The 24248-nt window shown below is 37.0% G+C and overlaps 1 protein-coding gene across 1 annotated transcript in view; it reads left to right on the plus strand.

Moving 5' to 3' along the window:
• The window catches only part of LOC135715105 (homer protein homolog 1-like), an 88465-nt gene that overhangs the window by 45777 nt on the left and 18440 nt on the right, over positions 1-24248 (plus strand). The window contains exon 3 of the mRNA XM_065238523.1: positions 232-522. Coding sequence (XP_065094595.1) covers positions 232-522 — 291 coding nt within the window. The remainder of the gene's footprint in view (positions 1-231; positions 523-24248) is intronic.

The raw sequence follows: 24248 nt of genomic DNA on the forward strand, positions 1-24248 counted from the left end.
GGGTAAGCCACGAGTATTCTTCCCAAATCCTACTAGAATTAAGTGGATGTTGTTACAAACAGTGAATAATTATCGGTTCCGTAAAACTAACACGATTGACCCTTTCAAATAAAAGAATCAGATAAACACAGAATCTGTTGCAAAATTTAAGCATATTTTCGATCATTCTACTGATTTTCTCTAAAGTTAAAAACGGTTTTACCTCGTGTTACAGTATTTTATTTTTTCTAGGAATCTACTGCAAATGTAGATGAATGGAAACGTCAGCTGCATTCATACAAAGAAGAAAACCAACGATTAAAAATTCGTTACCAAGATCTAGAAGCGTCCAAAGATGGTGGTGCTGCTGGTAGTAGTGGTACAAGTTTAGCAGTTGGTAATGCGGACCTAACAAATGAACTCCGTAACGAAATCATTCTTCTAAAAAATAGAATCGAAAATTTGGAAAAAGAGCTAATGAACCAGGAGATCGAACTGAAGGCTGCTAACAAAAGCTTAAAGGATAAACAAAATGATCCGACGGTAAGATGATATTGCTAAATCCGAGAAATTGAAAATAATTTATAGGAAAGTTTGAACATACTGAGAGGTAAGCACATATCATCGGTAAGAGACATGTGTGTGAGAAAATTTGCGAAAAAATCTAATTGCACCCACCGGTGCCCTTAGATTTTTTCGCAAATTTTCTCACACACATGTCTCTTACCGATGATATGTGCTTACCTCTCAGTATGTTCAAACTTTCCTATAAACAATTAAATTGACTGCAAAGTCGCTAAACCGTAAATCAAAAATTGAAAATAATCTATTTTTGTGCAATGTTTGGTTTTTATATTTACGTATATTATATATTTTTTTGTACATACATTTCAATCACAAATCTCTTTGTGATCTCTTTGATTTGCTTGATGTATCCACACAATGCATCCGGGTTTGACAAGTTAAGGCAAAATGTCAGCTAAATATATTTTCTAAGTTTCATATGGACTAAATCCAGATGGAGGCGGTTAAAATGTTCACAAGATTTTCGTTTTTTACCACCCCTCCTCGCTTTGTCACGCTTTTACCCATACCTATTACACGTACTGTAACAAATTATATTATCATAAATGTGCTATTATCAGAACATTGGTGTTTATCGGTATGAAAACAGAAAATCGGTATTATTTTTGCCCTCAATTATTTATGGGTATGGACCACAAAAATTGGTCGAAATACCGATAAACAGGTTTTTTTAAACTTGCATGTCAGTAGAACAATTGACATCTTAAAACCAAAACTACAACTAAATCTTATCTAAGCATAAAGGGAATTAATCGTTACAATGGAGGATTGCAACGATTTTTGCGTGAAATTATTAATTATTTTGTTGGACATTTGTTCTAAAGTCTCAACATTCCAAATACTATGTACCTCGGTAGTATTGTACCAGGGAGGTAACTTAAAAATCATTTTCAGAACTTTTTTCTGAATCCTTTGAAGTGCTTTTTTCCTGGTAGTGCAATAACTAGACCATATGGCACAGCGTAAAGCATGACCAGTCTAAAAACTTGTTTAAATATTAGAAGTTTATTCGTGACGCAAAGTTTGGATTTCCTGTTTATAAGAGGATACAAACGTTTTATAAATTTATAACAATTAGCTTGAATGCCCTTAATGTGATCTTTAAAAGTTAATTTTTTAACTAGTACTAATTCAGGATATTCCACTTGGTAATTGGAACTCCGTTCATAGTGAATACTACTAGGTTTCAAAAACGAACCTCTAGGCTTATGTGGGAATATTTTAAGTTGAGTTTTGGAAGCGTTGGGAGAAATCTTCCATTTTTGTAAATAAGTAGACAACATTTCTTAAATTATCTGCAGTTTGCTGCAAATAACACGAAGACTTCTTCCTTTCGCAGAAATGCCTGTGTCATCGGCGAACAAGGATTTGTGGCTCTGAGGCAAATCAGTGAGGTCTGAAGTGAAAATGTTATACAATATAGGCCCAAGAATACTATCCTGAGGAACTCCTGGTCATCTGCAAAAATCGAGTTCGTATTGATGTGAAGCATCATTCTATTAAAAATTATCTTTTCAAAAAGTTTACTTATTGAAGAAAGTAAACATATTGCTAGAAGCTTCAGCAACATAAAAAACGAACAGCAGATTGTGCGAGCCGCACTGATTTCGTTCGTATTGCTTCTGAGTAGTTCCACACAGATTCGCAAATCGTTTCGGATCGATGTTTTCAGAATTACTTGTTATTTTAAACAGTTGTTTATTACTGTTCCACATGTCATTCTACATATTTGGTTCCCTAGTGTTGTAAACGATTAACACTTGAAAAAGGGATTATGCAAAAATGATACGCATCAATAGAAAAACATATATCTGGCGAACAATTTGTTTGATCGAGATGGTGTCTCGGGCGTATTGGTGTATTGTGCTTATCAAGAAAAATATACACTCTACAAAATTATTTTATTATTTACAAAAAAAAAAATCAAAATTATACATAAAAAAAAATTATATTGCATTTGCATTTTTTATTTTTATTTTATGTATATTGTAGTTTAGATAAAGTGCTACTCACTGGCAATGTGTATTTGCTGGGCAATTCATAAACAAAAAAGTTATGAATCATTGAAAAAAGTACTATTTTCTAAAATACTACCTACAGTTATCGAATATCTCTGAAATGGTGTTATTATTAAAACACATTAAATTTACAACAAAAAGGTCTTAGTGCTTAAATTGCCCAAAGTTGCTATTTTCGAGATACTCGTAGGTTAAAATTTACTTATCGTATAATGTGAGCAACTTTCACCCTTTTGAGATGTTATTCGTGAGTGTCCAGTCTTGAAAATATTGTTAACAAAAAACTCAATTAATTTCCTTAAACTTTGCAGTTCACAGTTTTGCAATAATAACACTTTTTAAAAGATATTCGATAACTGTAGGTAGCATTTTGGAAAACTAGTACTTTTTTCAATAATTCATAACTTTTTTGTTTATAAATTGCCCAGCAAATACATATTGTCAGTGGTGCTACTCACTACAATAGCTTTAGCTTTTGTTTTGTAATAGCTTTTATTAATTAGCTTAACTACAATATAAATATAAAATAATTAAAAAAATGCAATTTGAGTAATTTTAATTTTTTATTTATAATTTAGATTTTATTTTGTAAGTAATAAAACATTTTTTACAATGCATATGTTTTTCTTGAAAGGCACAATACTTGTCCGCAACTTCGCCGGAGACACCATCTCGATCAAACAAATCGTTCGCGAGATATATGTTTTTCTATTGATGTGTATCATTTTTGCATAATCCCTTTTCAAGTGTTAATCGTGTACAAAACTAGGGAACCAAATATGTAAAATGGCATGTTGGACAATAACAAACAGCTGTGCAAAGTTTCAACATAATCGTAGAAGGTCGATCGAAAAATTTAAAAAAAAAACGTCATTTGAAATGGAACTGCTGTTCTATTTTTCTTAGATGAACGCAGAATTGATAAAAACATACAGCTGAGCGTTACATGCATGATTCTGAGTATACTGAGAGTAGTGAACCCAGGCCTGCTGGGGGTTGAGAGGTAATCACGCTTACCACTACACCACTGGCGCCGCTTTCTCCCCAATACTTGTTCCTGTGAACATTCCTTAGATTCGGGGCCTTCTGGAAGTATTATTGATATTATTCCCTTGCTGGAGTACATGATAATTATATACTATGATGTGAATGTGAGGAATCTCCAAAGTACAATTTTCCGACTTTCCTCGCATCGTTTTTCCATTTTCATTTCATGCATACCATTTTCCCGTTATACCGGTACATGGCGAACAAGGCATGGGAAAGAAAAAAAACTGTACTAGGGTAACTAATGATGGTTGGACCTATTTAGGCCGGTTTCACACGACGTCAACATTCATGTCGTATTTTTTTTATGAATTCAACATATAATTATGAAGAATGCGTGATTAGGGGAAAGATCTACCTTTCTTGTTTTCATTAATAACATAAAAAGTTAAATATTATGAACAAATGATTTTATAAAACATTTTTATTTAGCAAAGAATTATGATGTTGGTGGACCTATACTGATCTTGGTTGGACCTAAAAATGATGATGGTTGGACCTATTTTTGCAAATGCTAGTTTAGCCCATATTTGTTCAAAAACTTTGTTAAGAGCTTATTGGTATCATGAAAAAAAACCCTTTTTATACAGTTTTTATAAATTTGCTATTTAAAAAAATCAAGAAATTTGAGTTTAACTTCATTTATAAAAAAGTTCACTTTCCACGCATTAGCTATTCATCATGGCTCATCTTCTCGGAAATCATTGACCCGATTTGGAAATTTTTTAACGTCGAACTATAGATATTGTGATCCCATTGAAAGCTATCGAATAGTTTTGGAATCGGTCAACTGGTTCCGGATATATGGCCGGAACAAGTTCCAGGGTAAATGGAACATGGACCTAATTTTGACATGGAAGGAATAAAACCTATCATGCGACACTTCACATTACTTCCAAATTCGATAACAAGATCAATAACAAAATTGAGTGCCTCGGACCACATTGGCCACTTCTGGGCATGTTCTGGGTGCCCCCGGGGAATTTAGGGGCTTAAAATGACAGAATATCAGAACTTAATTCCGGTTTTAAAGTTTTTTTTCTCCCAGGAATTTTTTTTTTTTTTGAAATAAGCTAGCAATTTTTAGTTTGTTAACATTTTATTTCAAGTTAATTCACACACAGAAGGTGTATGAGAAGTGCTTAATGTAAATTCATATTAACAGATTCTTTCGGCACTTTCATGGTAGTTCGGAAATCGGTGGTTACGCTTTCAGCCAACCGCACGATGGAATTTCTCCTTTAAATTTACGCCTTACTAGTGACGTAAGGTATTTAGCAGCTTTCAAGATCTTTTTGGTCATCTTGAGACTGCCAGAAGCAGCGCACATATAAACCCAATCCCCTAGCTGGTTCTCCAAATCAACACTCAACACTATTTCCCTTCCATGTTTCTTGCCGTGGATTTCCTTAATTTTTGCGTGAAGTGTCGTTTTCGGAATATTGTACCTTTTCTGTGCCTGATACGCGGTAAGTGATTTATTTCTTACTAAAAGAACAGCCTCTTGAAGATTTTCGACCGCATAACTCTTTTCTTTAGCCTTTTTTTCAATCGAAGAAACTGATCACTCGGCCAAAATGAAATTTAATTTCAAATCAGCTGCGCATGAAGGATGTAGACAAACCGGCGCACCTAGCGGCCGTCTTCGGAAACACATAGGTCCAACCATCATCATGCGTAGGTCCAATCATGATCATATTTATCTATTCGAATTTCGTCAAATATTCAAACATTTTAGTGAAACCAGATAAATGGCGTACTAACGTGTTGTTTACACCTTAAAGCAGTATTTTACTGCATGAAAATAAAAATAAATGTAAAAAATATTACTTTTTTGTATGTTTGAAAGTAAGGCATGATGACGAGCTAATGCGTGGAAAGTGAACTGTTTTGAAAACACATTGAAACTCACTTGTTTTGAAGTTTTTTCAATAAAACACCCATGCAAATTGAAGAAAAAGAGTTTTATTAGATTGACTAAACTATCAATTGAAAAAATAGGTCCAACCATCATCAGTTTTTGGATAGGTCCTACCAGAATCAATTACCCTAAACACGAATGCGCGCGAGGAGCTTTCGGCTCACATGATTTTTGCGGACGGCTGACTGAAGCATGCGAATAGTGGTGTCGTATGTTTAGCAAAAAATAATTCAAGTTGTTGATAATGAAAAAGGTCAAAAAGGTCCTCCATTTTACCCTGACTGACAAAGTGTTCTCTGCAGGTCGATGAAACTAGCTAGGTTACTAGTGTTTTCTTTGTTTGGAGTAAACATATAAATATTGTTTGGGAAGCAATATAAGCAATAAGCAAAATATTCTCCAACTTTGCTATTGACTATATAATCTACACAGCAGGTATTATTGATTTCCGTATCTAAGAATCACATTCAAAACTTCATATGGTATAATTGCCAATACCTCAAAAAGCTCCGCGATGCGGATAGAGTCCCTATTGACGGTGTGATTTTTTGTAAGGTGTAGATCTCACCGAGCTGATTCAATTAATAATTACGATATTACAGCCGATAATGACAAGACTTTGCTATGATGTATTCATAAAGTTAGTTGCAACATAGGGGATTGCTTTATTCCAAATGACAGTAACATTTATTGATAAAGTGAAAACATTTATCAACTGTTGTAAAAATGTAATGCCCAGCCGGACCCAGCCGCCTCCAGAATGGAACTATGCTAAAATGGACTGAGCTAAGGAAGGCTCCGTAGTCTTATCTCCATGAATATGCTGAACTCTACAATTCAGCAAATCCACGTGTATGTAAATTGCCTTCATAGTTTAAAAAAGTAGTGTAAAATACCGTTACTATGATGCACATAAATGGAGTGTCATATATCATACAGGTTTACATTGTAGATCGTGTAAATTTATGAGACATGCAATGAAATATTCCATTTGCTATACACTGAAGTCTTTTTTTACATGGTTGTTTTTTACGCGGTTTTTTTTTTACACGGTTTTTTTACACGGTTTTCCACGATTTACACGGTACATTTTTAACGATTTCTCGACAACGATACAACCTATCGACTTGCTTCCAATCACATTATCCGTTTCAAGCTGTAGGTAATCGAATGGCATACTTAATACAGTAAATACAGAAATTTTTAAAATATGTCTATATGGACCATATCATGCTTTAATTACAAATGGCATCAAAATCCGATTTTTTTAAAACATTTAAGCATGCGAAAAATCAAAATCTCGTAGGTTTTTTTTTACACGGTACGTATCCCCCGTGTAAAAAAAGACCTGAGTGGCAACTTTCCATATTTGTAAATAACATTTCTTGCAAGTTGGTAGTTTACGTGAAATGGAAGTTTACATGCATGAATGTTTGCATGCATGGATGTTTTCATCAACAGTAAAATTCAGAATGTTTTTCTGTGTTTATTTGAATTCATATATCATTTGAATATCACGTGTCATTTCACAACACTCGACAATATATTTTCGGATCTCAGAAATGGCCTTGAAACTATTTTTCAAGGTCCAGTATCAGGAAAGCCCGGTTCTCCATGAAAATCATCTTCTTATTGTTCGCATTTCAAGCTTATTGCGTGCTCTCAACTTAGATTTCTATATGCACTTCCACAGTTGAGAGCTTTCGAAGCCGGAACCATTTTTGCATTGTATAATTGAGTAGGAAGTACAATGATACTTTATGCTCAGGGTACTCGATATATTTGCCAACTTAAAAAAAAAAAACTTAACCGGACCGAGAATCGAACCCAGTAACGTCCAGGCATGGTCTTGCTTTGTAGCTGCGCCTTTACCGACTGAGTTAAGCGAGGCCTACATGAAAATGCTGCACCCAAATTTAGGATGATTTCCTGTTATTGCAAATAGCAGTGTTTGAGCTCAAATATCATTGCAATTGGTCTCTTGGTGTTTCAAGAAACTCAAAAAATATATCTGATTCCCAGGAACTATTCATCAAGGTAGAGTATCAGGGAATGCCGGCATTCCATGAAAATGCAAAACCCACATTTAGGTTGATTTTATCTTACGGAACACACCAGTGTTTGAACTCATATAATTAGCATTGATGTTAGTCGCTTGACATTTAAAAAAAACTCTGAAAAATATTTCCGGATCTCCGGAATAGTCATAGTCCTTCAAACTACAGTATCGGGGAAGTGCTTTAGATTAACTTCCTCTCACTGAAATCAGTGGTATTTATTTCAAGTGGCATTCAACTTGGCCCCTTGGCATTTCAATAACCTTGAAAAAAATCCAGCACTCAGGAATGGTCACAGGAAATATAACTTCAAGTTGCACTATCGGGGAAGGGGGGAAGTTCATAAAAATAATGATCACTACTAAGTTGATTACCCTGTGTAAAAATAGCTGGTATTTAACCTTATGTATCATTGCAATTGGTGACATTTCAAAAATCTTGGATATTTGCGGACTGGTCATAGGAACTTTTCTTCAAGGTTCAGTATATTCTCCATAAAAATATTGATCACCACATTTAGGTAAATTTCCTCTTACTAAAATCGCTAGTAATTGAAGTCAAATATCAATGAAGTTGGTCCCTTAGCCTTTCAAGAAACTTGTAAAAATATTTCCGGATCTCAGGAATGACCATAGGCACTATTTCATGGTTCAGTATCGGAGAAGGTCGGTTTTCCATGAAAATGTTGAACCCACATTTAGGATAATTTCCTCTGTGGTGGGGGAACTCAAATACCATTTAATGGTCCCTTGATGATGATGATGATGGTCCCACCTCTTACTCCTACAAAGGTTTGAGCTGAACGGCGCCGGTGGTGTAGTGGTAAGCATGATTACCTATCACCCCAGCAGGCCTGGGTTCAATCCCAGTCGGCGCCGCCAGGATGATCTGAGGCATAACATCTCTGATCACGCCTTCCTTCGGATGGGAAGTAAAGCCGTTGGTCCCCGGTTCATGAGTTGATGGGTCGATAGGTAGGGTCCAGGTGTGGGAGCTGCCTTCCTGGCACGTCGGTAGCATTGGTGCTCAGCACGGAAAACAAGATCGACGGAAAAAACAAACCAAAGGAAAAAAAAAAAAAAAAAAAAAGATTTGAGCAGGACGATTTTTTTTTTCCTTTGGTTTGTTTTTTCCGTCGATCTTGTTTTCCGTGCTGAGCACCAATGCTATGAGAGGTAATCACGCTTACCACTACACCACCGGCGCCGTTGAGCTGGACGATTTATCTTTAAGATAATTAAATATGACATTTTAACCAGGTTGGCAAACAAAATCGAACTGGTTTCAGTTACAGATATAAATTCCCTCTAGAGTTTACAGTTGCTTCACAGCGATATAAATGTGGAAAAGCTCAGGCGTCCACCTCTTAGTTCGCCTTTTTGTCCACCTATAATATTCATAAGTATTACAAGCAAATCAAGAATGAATGAACAATCAACAAAGCATCATATTACACTAGCAACCCCGCAATCTGATGCTATCATAATTTTCAGCAATGTCAGGAATGCTCACGAACCCCTAACATTTGCCAGAAAACTTACTACTAACTCAAGGTATCTTTCAAATAAGCTTCAAAACTGCATTATTTTTATCAGATGTTAAATTCAGTCCTCTATATCCGTAATACGCGCGTGAGGCTCAAACCTTTGTAGACTACTTTTTTTTTTAAATTAATCTACTATTAAATCAAATATTAAAAAGCCATCATCACCCTCGTGGCGAACAGAAATAGTTTTTGCAGTGCTACAATAATTATTAAAAAGTCGTTATGACAGCTATCCATATAAAATAATCCGTTAGAGATAACTTCGTCAAAATACATAATTTGTCAATTCATAAAAAAAATCACTGGATAACTGTTCAAAAGACAGTTTCAACGTGTGAAATGCAGTGTCTTTTAAATTCTGTAAGTGTTGCTGAACGTTTGATATGTCTAGGCATCGAATTGAAAACATTTATCCCTTTATAATATAATGAATTTTGTGAAGCACAAGTCAAGAAATGTGGTGTTCTTATTTCAACGGCGTTTCTAGTATTATATCTATGAAAGTCACTTCCTCTTTCAATTCGATCACACAAATATCGAGGCAGCAAACCGTTAACTACTTTAAAAATGAACACCATAGTCAAATATACAATTCTTTGCTTCACCGATAACCATTGTAAGGCGTCTAACATCGAAGTTGAGGAAGTGAATCTATTACATCTCAAAATCAAACGCATTATTTTATTCTGCAAGCGCTGTAATCTCGATATTTGTGTTGCATTGGCCAGAAATAAAATGGAAGGGCAAAAGTCAAGATGAGGAGAGATGATTGATTTGTATAGCTGTATTTTACTGGCAATAGTTAAATCGTTTTTCATCGACATAGAATTCCATAATTCTTGGCAATTTTCTTGATGACATTGTCAATGTGAGAGTTGAACTTAAGTGTGTCATCAATAATCACGCCAAGATATTTAATCTCCCGAACGCGATCAATAGTCTCATCATTAATTACAACAGAGACGTTCTCATTTACTCGATTCCGCGAAATTACCATAAATTTAGTTTTACTTGTATTCAATTTTAACTGCTTATACTTCAACCATCTACTTAGAGAACGCAAATCTTCATTCAAGTGTAAAACGGCATCATCTAAATCCTTAGCTGCAATGAATAAAACAGTATCATCTGCAAAAAGATTAATGTCGCAAAATCGTAAAACACGTCGCAAGTCATTAATATACATCATAAATAACAGGGGCCCTAATACACTTACCTGGGGCACTCCAAGGTTATTCCCCACGGGACTGGAAACAGAATCATTAAAAACAGTCTGTTGAGTTCTGTCAGACAAATAGCTTTCAAACCATTTATATGCAGTACTCGTAATTCCAAAGCGCTTGATTGATCTTAACAATAAGGGCCTAGAAATTGTTTCAAAAGCGCGTTTAAGATCCAAAAAACAGCAACAATCGTATCTTTACACTCCAAGTTATTTTTCCACTTCGCTTATACCAAATTCAACGCGGTTTCACAAGAATGACCTTCCCGATATCCCGATTGTTCTGGTATCATCAAACTATTACTATTTAATACTCCAACAGCTGGCCTTTAACAACAAGTTCTAAAATTTTCTCTAATGTGATGTTGATGGGACGAAACTCTTCGGCTTTAATCGTTCCAGTTACTTTTTGAATAGAGACCACTAAGGATTCCTTCCAAATTTGTGGCACATGGCCAGTTTGTAATGATTCATTAATAAGGTCCAGCAAGATGTGGCCAATGACATGAAAGCAATCTTGAATAACTCTAGCATTAACATTATCTACTCCAGCCAATTTTCCTAATGAAAAACAAATAACTCTAAGTTCATCTAATGTAATTGGGTGAAAAACTTCAAATCTACAACTACTTTTTAAACTGGCTGTTTTATTTCGTCAGGTTCATCGACAAATTCAATGGATTGATTAATCAATGAAACACTGTCTCCAAAATAATCATTAAACTTAGCTGAAAGTACTTGTTCTGACTGTTCTAATGTGCCATTAAAAGTTATGGACCGCGGTTTGCAATTACTAGGTTTTAATAAAGATTTCAAAATTTTCCAAAACTCTTTGCTGTTGTTTTGATGCTGATCAATCTTCCTTTGAACATATTCACAACGAGTTTTCTTTATAGATTGTGAATACTTATTACGCGCGATTGTGTACCTATTCCAATGATTGTCATTATTTGATCTACAAAACTTTTTGTACCATTTGCCCCTTTTCCGTTTAAGACGCAAAAGATCCAAATTGTACCAGCTGTTCGAGTTCTTCAAAGAAACAAACTTTTGCTCAACTAGTTGATTGGTACACGTTTTCAAAGCGTTATTAAGAACAGCTGTAGATTCATCTAAGTTACCGGCTGCGAATAGAAAATCCACGCTCCTCTCAACAAGCTTCGAAACAGCTTGCTTCGAATATTTCCTCCAGCACTTCAATTTTACAAAATTATCGTTATCGTTAACATGATCGGTTATTTTCAAATCAGTATCCGTTACTGAACAAATGGAATCAAAATTGGAGTGAACTTGGTCAATTAAAGTTCTACTGTGCCTGGAAATACGCGTATACTCATTTACCGTTAGCTTTAAATTAAAAAAACTCAGCTAAACACTTCAAATGATTCGAATGATGGTTATCACGCCAATTAATATTAAAATCACCAGCCAATATATTTAATTTACTAGAATCAAGGAATGTCTCAAGCCAGTTCTCTAAAACTTCAACAAAACGCTAGTCACTAGAACTGGGAGAATGATACAAAACACCATAATTACCCATCTTCATGCCACGTACAACTGTAATGGCCAAGAACCAGTTGCCATCAATAACTTCGTTGGTACGAAGGTTGAATTGAACTGATTCTTTGACATAAATAGCAATACCGCCAGTGTGTCTGGAATGTGATAAACAAGCAGCAACAATATATCCCGGAATACTATACTGATCAAAAGCTTCAGTTTCTACAATATGAGTTTCAGATAAGAAATCTAAAAGAGGACGTTTTTCCTCAACAATCTGACGTCATGCTGCGTAGTTTGTTGACATCCCCGCAATATACAAATATAAAAAAATCAATTGATTCACATTCCTGGAACTTGGCTGCTATTTATTGAAATGCAAGCTGCTTTTCTTCTGATCAAAAAGTCTTTTATAGAGCAAACATTCCGAGCTAAATGCGGCATGGTTGACGTCCAAGTTAATTTTTCGTTCTTTATTCGTTTTCAAACAATTAATACATTTCAATACAGCTGACGTACACTCCGACGTTTTGTGTTGTTGGCTGCATCTATCACTATCTATCAGATAGAGCATCTATCACAATTTTTGCAATCCATGCTCTTGTGCCCAAATTCTCCACACTTGAAGCATCTCAACACATTAATCGCGGGAACTATCGAGCACCGATCAAACCCTACATTTACTTTTTTCGCATATAACAAACATTTATACGTATCGACATCGACTTCAGTAACAACACTAAACTTGTTATAAGTGAAGCGAGGATTTTCAAACATGTTCACTACTTAACATCATTTATAGCGATGTCTTCATTTTGACTTTTTAAGTAGTCAATGAAGACATCGGAGGAAAACTGATCGCTCATGCCCACTATTTTTAATCTTGGCGCCGAAGTGGGAACAACAGCACTATATTTTTCACCCAGATTGCTTTCAATACCAGTTTTTACATCATTTAGATTAGCTCCTGTTGCACACTCAACAATAATAGAGCCATCTTTACCATTCCTAAAATTACTGATTTTGTGTGTTTTTGGATCCAACTGAGTTTTCAAAAACTTACGAGTATCTTCGCAAGCTTGTTTGGACTCTTTTGGTTTGATCACAATGACCGGACGAGTCTTACGATTACTCTGTTTGTTACTGTTACTGTTAATGTTACTGTTACTGTTAATGTTACTGTTACTGTTAATGTTACTGTTACTGTTAATGTTACTGTTACTGTTACTGTTAATGTTACTGTTACTGTTAATGTTACTGTTACTGTTACTAATATTTTTACATTTACTTGCACGACTAGATCTTTTTACAACATCCGCAAAACTCGCATTTTCTTGAAAAACATCATCAGTCGAATCGTTGTCACCATTTTGAAATTTACGTTTTTTGCGTCTGGGATTTCGGTCCGGTTCAGAATGAACCGTCCTTCGTTACAGCTAAATTTTTTCCCGTACTAATTTCAAAACAAAAACTAGTCATCGTATTCCATTTCTCACTACACTGAAGTCTTTTTTTACGCGGGTTTTTTTTACACGGTTTTTGTACGACGATTTTCGAAATAACGCGGTTTTTTTTTTACACGGTTTTTTGAAATAACGCGGTTTTTTTTACACGGTTTTTTGAAATAACGCGGTTAAAGAGCCAAAACATTCTAATGGCGGTAAGCTCCAACTCGGATTAACTTTTAATACCGTCCCTGTTTGTATGATCTGAAAAATGTTTGCTCAGAATTATGTTGATTAACTCTGATGTCGACATCAAACCAGCCGGACATTCTTGATCGGGATTTAATCCGAGGATAATACCGGTTGGAGCTTACCACCATAAGTGTTTTCTGAGGAATGGACTTAGCCAAAAAAAACAAACTTGGAAGTGTACTTCGAGTGGATTCACCGGACAACATGGGTACATACATATTTTCAGAACGGGAACGACGTGTAGAGGCCGGAAATCGCTGATTCATGCCATTTTGGAATTCAAGATGGCGGCTTCCGGTTTTGTGAAAAACTGTCAAATAGCCAACAATATGGATATTTTCGGAACCGAGACGACATCCAGAGGCCGGAAATCGATGATTCATACCATTTTGGAATCCAAGATGGCGCCTTCCGGTTTTGTGAAAAACTGTCAAATAGCCAACGATATGGATATTTTCGGAACGGCAACGACGCGTAGAGGCCGGAAATCGATGATTCATGCCATTTTGGAATTCAAGATGGTGGCTTCCGGTTTTGTGAAAAACTGTCAAATAGCCAACGATATGGATATTTTCGGAACGGGAACGACGCGTAGAGGCCGGAAATCGATGATTCATGCCATTTTGGAATTCAAGATGGCGGCTTCCAGTTTTGTGAAAAACTGTCAAATAGCCAACGATATGGATATTTTCGGAACGGGAACGACGTGTAGAGGCCGGAAATCGATGATTCATGCCATTTTGGAATTCAAGATGGCGGCTTCCGGTTTTGTGAAAAACTGTCAAATAGCCAACAATATGGATATTTTCGGAACCGAGACGACATCCAGAGGCCGGAAATCGATGATTCATGCCATTTTGGAATCCAAGATGGCGCCTTCCGGTTTTGTGAAAAACTGTCAAATAGCCAACGATATGGATATTTTCGGAACGGGAACGACGCGTAGAGGCCGGCAATCGATGATTCATGCCATTTTGGAATCCAATCTGGCGCCTTCCGGTTTTGTGAAAAACTGTCAAATAGCCAACGATATGGATATTTTCGGAACCGAGACGACATCCAGAGGCCGGAAATCGATGATTCATGCCATTTTGGAATCCAAGATGGCGCCTTCCGGTTTTGTGACAAACTGTCAAATAGCCAACGATATGGATATTTTCGGAACGGGAACGACGCGTAGAGGCCGGAAATCGATGATTCACGCCATTTTGGAATTCAAGATGGCGGCTTCCGGTTTTGTGAAAAACTGTCAAATAGCGAACAATATGGATATTTTTGGAACCGAGATAACATCCAGAGGCTGGAAATCGAAGATTCATGCCATTTTGGAATTCAAGATGGCGGCTTTCGGTTTTGTGAAAAACTGTCAAATAGCCAACAATATGGATATTTTCGGAACGGGAATGACGCGTAGAGGTCGGAAATCGACGATTCATGCCATTTTGGAATTCAAGATGGTGGCTTCCGGTATTGTGAAAAACTGTCAAATAGCCAACAATATGGATATTTTCGGAACCGAGACGACATCCAGAGGCCGGAAATCGATGATTCATGCCATTTTGGAATCCAAGATGGCGCCTTCCGGGTCCGGTTTTGTGAAAAACTGTCAAATAGCCAACGATATGAATATTTTCGGAACGGGAACGACGCATAGAGGCCGGAAATCGAAGATCCATGCCATTTTGGAATTCAAGATGGCGGCTTCCGGTATTGTGAAAAACTGTCAAATAGCCAACGATATGGATATTTTCGGAACGGGAACGACGTGTAGAGGCCGGAAATCGATGATTCATGCCATTTTGGAATTCAAGATGGTGGCTTCCGGTTTTGTGAAAAACTTTCAAATAGTCAACAATATGGATATTTTTGGAACCGAGATAACATCCAGAGGCTGGAAATCGAAGATTCATGCCATTTTGGAATCCAAGATGGCGGCTTCCGGTTTTGTGAAAAACTGTCAAATAGCCAACAATATGGATATTTTTGGAACCGAGATAACATGCAGAGGACGGAATCGATGATTCACGCCATTTTGGAATCCAAGATGGCGCCTTCCGGTTTTGTGAAAAACTGTCAAATAGCCAACAATATGGATATTTTCGGAACCGAGACGACATCCAGAGGCCGGAAATCGATGATTCATGCCATTTTGGAATCCAAGATGGCGCCTTCCGGTTTTGTGAAAAACTGTCAAATAGCCAACGATATGGATATTTTCGGAACGGAAACGACGCGTAGAGGCCGGAAATCGATGATTTATGCCATTTTGGAATTCAAGATGGCGGCTTTCGGTTTTGTGAAAAACTGTCAAATAGCCAACAATATGGATATTTTCGGAACGGGAACGACGCGTAGAGGCCGGAAATCAACGATTCATGCCATTTTGGAATTCAAGATGGTGGCTTCCGGTATTGTGAAAAACTGTCAAATAGCCAACAATATGGATATTTTCGGAACCGAGACGACATCCAGAGGCCGGAAATCGAAGATTCATGCCATTTTGGAATCCAAGATGGCGCCTTCCGGGTCCGGTTTTGTGAAAAACTGTCAAATAGCCAACGATATGAATATTTTCGGAATGCGTAGAGGCCGGAAATCGAAGATTCATGCTATTTTGGAATTCAAGATGGCGGCTTCCGGTATTGTGAAAAACTGTCAAATAGCCAACGATATGGATATTTTCGGAACGGGAACGACGTGTAGAGGCCGGAAATCGATGATTCATGCCATTTTTGAATTCAAGATGGCGGCTTCCGGTTTTGTGAAAAACTGTCAAATAGCCAACAATATGGATATTTTTGGAACCGAGATAACATCCAGAGGCTGGAAATCGATGATTCATGCCATTTTGGAATCCAAGTGGCAGTGTCCATGATGTCTTATTGGCTAAACATCGATTTCAGTGACAAGGATTCTTCGTTCACTGTGTTTCATGACTTTGACTATTCGGTCAGCGACAACTTCAACCCCAGTTCCTGTTATGTTAAGTACTATCCACACACTTAGTTTTTTCTACCGAGCTCGGCTGAGCAAATCTCGGCAGGCCATTACAACTTGTACCTGTATAACCTCTAGTGCTACATGCAGTCCACAACCAAGTCACTGGAATCACATGTTGTTCAACATTGAATTTATGAAGTTCTTGTAAATGTAAGAAGATTAATTACAGATTATCGAAAAAAAAAAGTTTATTAAAATTTGTTGCATAACATATTTTTGAAACATTCACAAACCGGTAGCCACCATTTTGGATTCCAAAATTGCGTGAATCATCGATTTCTGGCTTCTACATGTCGTTCCCGTTCCGAAAATATCCATATCGTTGGCAATTTGAAAGTTTTTCACAAAACCGGAAGCCGCCATCTTGGATTCCAAAATTGCGTGAATCATCGATTTCTGGCTTCTACATGTCGTTCCCGTTCCGAAAATATCCATATTGTTGGCTATTTGACAGTTTTTCACAAAATCGGAAGCCGCCATCTTGGATTCCAAAATGGCGTGAATCGTCGATTTCCGGCCTCTGCATGTCGTCTCGGTTCCGAAAATATCCATATCGTTGGCTATTTGACAGTTTTTCACAATACCGGAATCCGCCATCTTGGATTCCAAAATGGCGTGAATCATCGATTTCCAGCCTCTGCATGTCGTCTCGGTTCCGAAAATATCCATATTGTTGGCTATTTGACAGTTTTTCACAATACCGGAAGCCACCATCTTGAATTCCAAAATGGCATGAATCATCGATTTCCGGCCTCTACGCGTCGTTCCCGTTGCGAAAATATCCATATTGTTGGCTATTTGACAGTTTTTCACAAAATCGGAAGCCGCCATCTTGGATTCCAAAATGGCGTGAATCATCGATTTCCGGCCTCTGCATGTCGTCTCGGTTCCGAAAATATCCATATCGTTGGCTATTTGACAGTTTTTCACAATACCGGAAGGCGCCATCTTGGATTCCAAAATGGCGTGAATCATCGATTTCCGGCCTCTGCATGTCGTCTCGGTTCCGAAAATATCCATATCGTTGGCTATTTGACAGTTTTTCACAAAACCGGAAGCCGGCATCTTGAATTCCAAAATGGCATGAATCATCGATTTCCAGCCTCTACACGTCGTTCCCGTTCCGAAAATATCCATATCGTTGGCTATTTGACAGTTTTTCACAAAACCGAAAGCCACCATCTTGGATTCCAAAATGGCATGAATCATTGATTTCCGGCCTCTGGATGTCGTCTCGGTTCCGAAAATATCCATATTGTTGGCTATTTGACAGTTTTTCACAAAACCGGAAGCCACCATCTTGAATTCCAAAATGGCATGAATCATCGATTTCCGGCCTCTATGCGTCGTTCCCGTTCCGAAAATATCCATATTGTTGGCTATTTGACAGTTTTTCACAATACCGGAAGCCGCCATCATGAATTCCAAAATGGCATGAATCATCGATTTCCGGCCTCTACGCGTCGTTCCCGTTCCGAAAATATCCATATTTTTGGCTATTTGACAGTTTTTCACAAAACCGGAAGCCACCATCTTGAATTCCAAAATGGCATGAATCATCGATTTCTGGCCTCTACGCGTCGTTCCCGTTCCGAAAATATCCATATCGTTGGCTATTTGACAGTTTTTCACAAAACCGGAAGCCGCCATCTTGAATTCCAAAATGGCATGAATCATCGATTCCGGCCTCTACGCGTCGTTCCCGTTCCGAAAATAATCATATCGTTGGCTATTTGACAGTTTTTCACAAAACCGGAAGCCACCATCTTGGATTCCAAAATGGCATGAATCATCGATTTCCGGCCTCTGGATGTCGTCTCGGTTCCGAAAATATCCACTGCTCAGTTTTTTGTTATGATGAATTTTGAAATAACACGGGTTATCCACGGTTTTGTGAAACACATGGTTTTTTTTTTAAACATCGCGGTTTTTTTTACACTGTTTTTTGAAACAACGCGGTTTTTTTTACACGGTTTTTTGAAACAACACGGTTTTTTTTACACGGTTTTTTGAAACAACGCGCTTTTTTTACACGGTTTTTTGAAACAACGCGGTTATTTTACACGGTTTTTTTTTAATGCGGTACGTATCCCCCGTGTAAAAAAAGACTTGAGTGTAATTAATTTTTCAAAGCAACTTAAAAAATCGTTCAAATTTTGTTGCATTTTTTCCATGCCAATTCTCAACGCGTTGTCTATCTGAGCAGCAACGTTGTTTCGTATACCAGTGATAGAGTCAGCAACAGAAGACAATTGCTTCATTGCTTCCCCCATCATTTTGGTATCCGAAACCGATACATTCTGCTCGTCACAACTCTGATCTGACAGACAATTACTACACTTGAATAGAACATTTGCATTATCTGTGATAAGCTTTGCCTGAGTCCGCGTGAGTGTAGTGCACTTGCAATGAAATACACGAGCACACTTACCCACACAGATAACCGGCAAATCACTTACCAAAATCCCCAAATTACATATTGCACACTCAGCCATATATATCACCTATACACATAAACTTTACATGCAACACTACAGAGACACAAGTAAAAACGAACGAAAGCAGAAATTTACAATGCCGTAGCTTACTAAAAGGGTACCGTAAAACGGGGTGACATTGATAGTTTTTTAAAGTATATTCTAAATATTTTTCACAGCAACAACTGTTTTTCAAATTTTATGTTTTTAAAACAAGTACTGGGGATCCAAGAGTTAATTCGTTAGTAATATGTTGAATGAAAATTAAAGCATTTGCACTATTTTTTTTTAGTTTTGTGACCGAACTTCAGTATTTTGATTTGGGGTTACTTTGATAATACTCGATGAATGTAGAAAAAAAATGAGTGAAATTCAAACAATTTAGTTCTTTAAATATGAAACTTTGAATGAGTGTATAATCAGAAAACTTTATAAGCAATAAGAATACAACATTGAATTTGTGATGACTGTATCGGAACTACATTTCATAAGCGATGGTTTGAGTGATTTTTCAAAAAAGCGAAAAACACGAAAATGTTTTTTTAATATTTTTGTAAAAAATGTAACACATACTATATAAAAAACTATAAACCATACAACGGAAATACCCTAAGCTACAATATGGAACCATTGTTTTTTGTTTAGAAAAAGCACAGCAAGTATATTTATTCTTTATATTATACTATCAAAGTTACCCGCCTTATCAAAGATACCCCGTTTTACGGTACCAAATAGCTTGCCGGGCGAAGAAAAAAACCAAAAATTGAACGAGAACCAGCGGCAGCAGCAACCGTTCTCCTACTTATCCAATAAATTATCACTACGGGGCACGCGTAGGATCAATTCTACCGCGGTACAAGCACAATTTCACACTTAATTAATTGAATATTTATCACAGCACTGCGAAATAAACTATAACGTTCGCCATTACCAATACAATTGATAACTCGGAAAAATATTTCAGGATCTCATGAATGACCTTAGGACCTATTATTCAAGGTACACTGTCAGGGAAGGCTGGTTCTCTGTTAAAAATGCTGAACTCACATGGAGGTTAATTTCCTCTCACTGAAATCACAGTTGAACATAAATATCAATAAAGAAGGTCACTTGGCATTTTGAAAAACTCGTAAAAATATTACCGATCTAAGGAATGTTCACAGGAACCACATTTCAAGTATCGGGGAGGTAGCTTCTCCGCGAAAATGCTGAACACCACATGTAGTTACTGAAATCACGGGTTTTATTTTCGTACATATCACTGGAGTTGGTTACTTTGCGTTCTCGGAAACCATAAGAATAATCCTTCAAGGCGCAGTATCGGGGAAGGCCGGTTCAACATAAGAATGCTGACCATCATATTTCCAAGTCTACGTACTCCCGACTGACATGTGTACATAGAGAGGAGCACATCATGCTGTAGACTGGAACTGATCGATGTGTCGGTCCCGTTTATGAAAATCGAAAATATGAACAACTGTTGCTCATATTCGGGTTTAGTACACGTCATTGCTCTGTTCCTGTTCGTGCACTACCAAGAATAAGTTCGGGAACACATAAATGAAAAATTAAATTCTACATCACCTAGCCTATCTAACCTTAATGTGGAAATGAAGGATAAAATGATATGATGAATAAATGTTGATGACAATCTTTGCAACTTTCTAGAATAATGTTGTAAAGTACCTTTTCGCTGGTGTTAGATATGAGAGATACATGATAGTGAAACATCTAGGGAACCCCACATTTATGAACAGTAGTATACGCTAAACACTTAGATTTTTTTACAGTACACTGTAATTTTTTACCGAATATGGAACAGCTGAACATTCGGTAATCTATTCGGTAATTTTTTATTTACAATCCGTTCAGTAAATTTTTTTCCTTTGTGAGCTGTCAAAATTTGCTGAACTGGACTGTAAATTTTGCTGAATGATCGGTAAAGTTTGCAATAGCGTTCAGTATAATATTTACCGAAATTACTGTACTTTATTTTCCTTCACGAATGATAAAAAAAAAAATGATTTTAATTGATTAATTCATTATTTCTTTCTTTAAATGAACGAAAAGATTAATTTGGCTCATACACATTTATTTTTGTTTTTGTATTTTCATCTTGAGTCCGCTCAAAAATAATATTCTCTCTCAGTACACCACACACAAACTCGCTTGTTTCCTGTTGAGGAGGACGCTTAATGTCGAGCCTAATGTCCATGGCACCTGAAAGCCCAGTAATGAAAAAAAAATATATTTTCAGCGAATGGATTGTAGTAAAAAAATAAAGTACATAGGGTAAATGTCGGCTTCGGCACCCATTGACTGTTTTCGGCAACCAAAATTTAAACGATAATTTCACTATGTTTTCCCATCGACACACTTCCCTGAATGTATCCAAACGATTCTTTAGTCTTTCAGCTTCAATCTGATTATATTTGTACGACCGAGCAATCCTATTATGCCAGATTTTTCTTCAAATGAAGCATACGCACTACAAAATGGGGCTGATTTCGAGTTGCCGATAATAGAACAGCTGGTTAACACGCAGTTGTAATGGGAAGGTTGCCGAAGAAAAAGAGACTGCCGACAATAGTCACACTCACCTGAGAAGTTTGGAGCATTGTAAAAACGCTTTCAAACCGTTTTGAAAAATTCTGTCGATTGGAATGGATAGAGAAGCAAGCAGCAGATGAATGTTAACAAACAGACACGTGATATATGTGCGTGACGCTGAAAAAATGCTAATAGAAGTGCGGACGCTGCTTAGATTGACGAGAATACGTAAATTCCCCTACTTACGTTTAACAACGGAGCACAGAAGAAAACTCATCTTAGAAATGGCAGCACAAGTTGGGTTTGATATTATGAAGTTTACAAATGTTCAGTAATGTTTACAAAAATCTCGTACAGCAGTTACTGTTTGTATTTGTAAAATATTGGGTTCACAGTTCATTCGTCACAATTTTTACAGTATTGCGGTTACAGTTTTAATCAGTAATTTTTAATTACAGTTTATGGTAAATTTCAGTAAATCACGGAAATTCAGTAATTTTGATTGCGGAAAATTGGGAAAACAATATTTTTTACAAAGCTTTCGATTAAAATTGTATTTTACAGAACCAATCCAGCAATAAAAGTACCGAACTAGATTTATGAAATTTGGTGTGTAAGCTGACGACGTTCTTCGCGAAGCAAATAAATATTTCTTTCTTCTGAAAGTAGGGATGATCACTTCTAATGAGAATGATATGTATCGTAGTCGCAAGTAATTGTGGCTTTTTTATATCTGCCGGAAATTGACTGTTACACTATCTATATAAAGCTACCGCGGTTTGTCAAACAAACCAAAAACTATTACTATTACTATTACGTCTATTACAGATAATACGTCAGTATAATTCGATAATCGCTAAACAACAATAATGTGATTATCGGGAGGTAATGATAACCGATAGCTGCTAACCAGTTTCATTCCAACCTGATTTCAGGAGTCTTTTAGTGTAAAATTTTTAAATTATAATCATGAATGTCTCAACATACAGGTTGCTCTGATTTTTTATACCGGTTAAAAAAATAGCGGAAGCGATAATCCCTATCGAAAATGTTTCTAGTGGATAAACTAAACTATGCAAAACTCTGAACGAAGCATTACATTTTTACAACAGTTGATAAATGTTTTCACTTTATCAATAAATGTTACTGTCATTTGGAATAAAGCAATTCCCTACGTTGGAACTAACTTTCTGAATACATCATAGCAAAGTCTTGTCATTATCGGCTGTAATATCGTAATTATTAATTGAATCAGCTCGGTGATTCAGCTAACAAAAAATCACACCATCAATAGGGACTCTATCCGCATCGCGGAGCTTTTTGAGGTATTGGCAATTATACCATATGAAGTTTTGAATGTGATTCTTAGAAACGGAAATCAATAATACCTGCTGTGTAGATTATATAGTCAATATCAAAGTGGGAGGATATTTTGCTTATTGCTTATATTGCTTCCCAAACAATATTTATATGTTTACTCCAAACAAAGAAAACACTAGTAACCTAGCTAGTTTCATCGACCTGCAGAGAACACTTTGTCATTCAGGGTGAAATGGAGGATGTAGGGAAAGGCATTTTATTTCTTGATGACCTTTTTCATTATCAACAACTTGAATTATTTTTTGCTAAACATACGACACCACTATTCGCATGCTTCAGTCAGCCGACCGCAAAAATCATGTGAGCCGAAAGCTCCTCACGCGCATTCGTGTTTTTTTTTTTATCTAGTTCGTTTATTTGTAAGGCTCAATCGCGTTAGCTTTATGGAGCCGATAATTCATTGTTCTTTGTACTTAATTCTATGTCTAGTAGGAGTTGGGCCGGATACTCGCGGCTTACTCGAGGTTAGAGGGGTACATTGTCGAAGGATAGGAAAAGGGGAGGAGCTTGGGAGTAGGGTATCGTTGCCTCATCAGAGCGTTGTCGCCAGTGTGAACGGTAGTGTGGTTCTAGATTCGTCTGGAGTTCGACCGGCTATGGTGACCAGTGGGCGACGATGAGGCTCATCGAGACGGGGGACAAGACAAACAAAAACTAATAAAGAGATACAAAAGACAAACGAACTAAATTCTTATACTAGACATTTGCAGAAACATATAAATCGACTGCATATAGCAGAGATCGCGGGTACCCAACACGTCTCTGATAGGGATACAGGGTTGTCTTCCTTGGGCCTCGAGGGTATTCAAAAGTCGCTCTCTGGCGGCGTCATTATCCGTACATTGCCAAACTGCGTGATCGATGTCGTCGTAACCGTTTCCACACCGACATATGTTGCTGTCCACGAGGTTTATTCTATTGAGATGCGCATCTAGCGAGTAGTGGTTGGACATAAGTCTACTCATCACGCGAATAAAGTCACGACTTAAGCCCAAGCCTTTAAACCACGCTCTCGAAGAAACTTTAGGAATAATTGAATGTAACCACCGTCCAAGATTTCCATTGTCCCAATCGGTTTGCCAACTCGAAAGGGTACTCTGACGCACTAAATGGTAAAATTCATCGTGTGAAATTTGCCTGTCATAAAATTCGCCTTCCTGCGCGTCCACCTTTGCGAGAGAATCCGCCTTCTCATTGCCTGGGATTGAGCAATGTGAGGGGACCCATACAAAGGTAATCATATATGATCTTTCGACCAGTACACTC

This window comes from Ochlerotatus camptorhynchus, unplaced genomic scaffold, assembly GCF_037179485.1.
Source record: "Ochlerotatus camptorhynchus isolate MF236.1 unplaced genomic scaffold, CSIRO-AGI_Acam_v1.1 ptg000811l, whole genome shotgun sequence".
In the NCBI taxonomy this organism is placed as follows: domain Eukaryota; kingdom Metazoa; phylum Arthropoda; class Insecta; order Diptera; family Culicidae; genus Ochlerotatus; species Ochlerotatus camptorhynchus.